The sequence below is a fragment of the Penaeus monodon genome, chromosome 30, assembly GCF_015228065.2.
Source record: "Penaeus monodon isolate SGIC_2016 chromosome 30, NSTDA_Pmon_1, whole genome shotgun sequence".
Taxonomy (NCBI): domain Eukaryota; kingdom Metazoa; phylum Arthropoda; class Malacostraca; order Decapoda; family Penaeidae; genus Penaeus; species Penaeus monodon.
Window position 1 is genome coordinate 16,012,227 of NC_051415.1, and position 2,347 is coordinate 16,014,573.

The window sequence follows — 2,347 nt, forward strand, 5'->3', positions numbered from 1 at the left end:
TTGGCATTGACGGCGGGACTGCATGGCTGCTGCATGACCGAGGGAAGGAGGGGAAGGGGGGAGGGCCGGGGGGGAAGGAGTGAGTGTCCTCGTTCAATATTGTGTGCTTGTAGAGACAGTCGGTCGGGGTTCAGAACCGTGGCATTTCCCTTCCTGCAGCATGACGTGTAAAGCAGAACCTGCCGGGTTTGTGCTTTTGCTTGGCTTGGGTCGTGCGTCGCGGGGCTGCGGCTCGAGGAAGACTGCGGAGGGCGTTGCTCGTCTGCGGCCTGCAGGAGTAGACGGCCTGTGTTTCGGTGGTGATGCCAGAGTGCAACACTTGATCTACATTTTCCATTGTAAATAGATGTAAGGGAGATTTAGTCAGTGAGATTTCTCCTTTCATATGTAAGATAACCGTTTTCTTTCTTTTGCAGGCCATGGTGGGCGTATAGCATGATGCTCGGAGAGAACGTGGCGGTGGGCGTGGGCGGAGGGACTCTGCCCCGCCCACGCTCCGCTGATAATCTTGCCCGCCTGGCGCCCGCGTCGTCCCTACCAGCTCTTGACGACCTCGCCGAATCCGAGGTCTTCGTAGGTGTGTAGATCCTTTTCTGTTATGATTTGGTCTTGTTCATTTGTGTTCGCATAAAGCCATTCATTTATAAACATATGTCTGCAATAAAAATGGCAAAGTCCTTCAGCGCTGACTCCGCTCTTACTTCGCAGGTGACGAGGAAGAAGACCTTGCTCTGAACGGGGAAGTGCAGCAAGGGGAGGAGATCCGTGTGCGGCCGACCTCGCTGCAGCACGCAGACGCCCCGCCGCCCACCCTCTCCGGCGGCAGCGGCTACGACCCGCTCTCCCCGAACCTGTTCCCCTCTCCCACGGAGCCCGTCCCTGCCGCCACCAGCCTCGTCATCACCTACCACGATGACGCCCTGCGGCTCCCGCTCGACGCCGTCAAGGAGGAGGTCGAAGCAGAGGCGCTCGAGGAAGCCAGCATGATCCTCTCGAGCGGCCCCGCGTCCCTCGGCCATGCGTCCCTCACCTCCTCCGTCATCTCCTCCAACTCCCTCGACGACAACACCTTGTCCTCGAGAACGGACACTTTCGATACAGTGATTTCTGTGTCCACCAGTGTGCCGAGTCCTCCGGTAGAATCTCCCGCTACGACCAGTCCGACGCCCGCCAAAAACACGCCTCCCGCACGCCCGACCAACAGGGACGCTGCGCGAGTGTCGGGGACGCCGACCAGAACCTCTCCCACATCTCCGCGAGGCTCCTCGGGACGGAGCTCCCCTCGCTCCTCTACAGAGTCACCTCGGACACCTGAGAGACGAAGGCGCACTGTGGCGTCTCCACGCAGTGACAGCAGTCGCGGCAGCACCCCGAGGGCGCCCGCAATGCGCTCCACACCCCGCGCCCCGGCCGACAGAAATAAAGAGGAGAAGAGGACTCCCCTGCGAAGCTCCGCCCGCACCAGCACCACCCCGACGGCCGAGCGCAAGGCGACCAGCGCCCGAGGGCCCGATAAAACCCCCGGACATTCACGCACCAGAACAGCTGAGAAAGACCTCGCTGACGACGCCAAATCCAGCACTCTGGGACGTAGGAAGAAAACCGATACCAAAGATACCAAGCCTGATCAGGATACCAAATTTGGTACGCTCGGGCGTAAGAAGAAGGAGCCTAAGGGCGAGAAGGAAGAAGTAGCAGAGAAATATGGGACGTTAGGACGTCGTAGGAAAGCCAAGGAAGCTTGCGACACCAAAGATGAGAGTAGGGATCGAGGAGGACTGTCTAAGGACAGCAAAAATACACTGGATATGTACGCCACACTTCCCCGTCGGAAAGCCCGTGAGATGAGTGCTTGCTGGCGGGAGCACATGGCAGCTGAGGAGGATGCTTCCAAGTCCTCCCTGAGACGCACCAAATCTATAGGAAAATCCGAGTCCAGTAGCGGCAGCAGCACGGGGCGGGTGCGAGGCTCTGTGATGAGTGCCAGCCTGCCGCCCTCAGCGTTGTCGGGTCTGGGAGGTGGCAGGTCGCGCAGCCCGCGTTCTCTCCACCGAGAAGCCAAATCTACCTCAACCTCGACGGCGAGCACACGCAAGGAGAGGACCATCATCTGCATGGAGACAGCCGTCCAGACCTGCCTCACCGGAGGCGACGTGAGCTCAGCTCTTCGAGCGCTCTCCAGGCAGAATTCTGCGGCAACAGAGGAAGGGGAGGCAGGGGAGCAAGCGGAGCCAAGACCTCACGTCACTATCATCAGGGAAACGCCGCCTCCCGAGCTGCAGCCTGACCGGCGCCACGTCGAGGTGCAGGTAAGGCAAATTTGCTTCCAGCGTAGGCTTATGTAATA

The 2,347-nt window shown here is 59.8% G+C and overlaps 1 protein-coding gene across 6 annotated transcripts in view; it reads left to right on the forward strand.

Annotated features, from left to right (window-relative positions):
* Window positions 1-2,347, forward strand: part of LOC119592560 (early endosome antigen 1-like) — a 107,753-nt gene that overhangs the window by 92,514 nt on the left and 12,892 nt on the right. For all 6 annotated transcript variants that reach the window (XM_037941434.1, XM_037941436.1, XM_037941433.1 and 3 more), the window contains 2 exons: window positions 417-577; window positions 709-2,309. In XM_037941434.1, coding sequence (XP_037797362.1) covers window positions 436-577; window positions 709-2,309 — 1,743 coding nt within the window. In that variant the 5' untranslated portion in view covers window positions 417-435. The remainder of the gene's footprint in view (window positions 1-416; window positions 578-708; window positions 2,310-2,347) is intronic.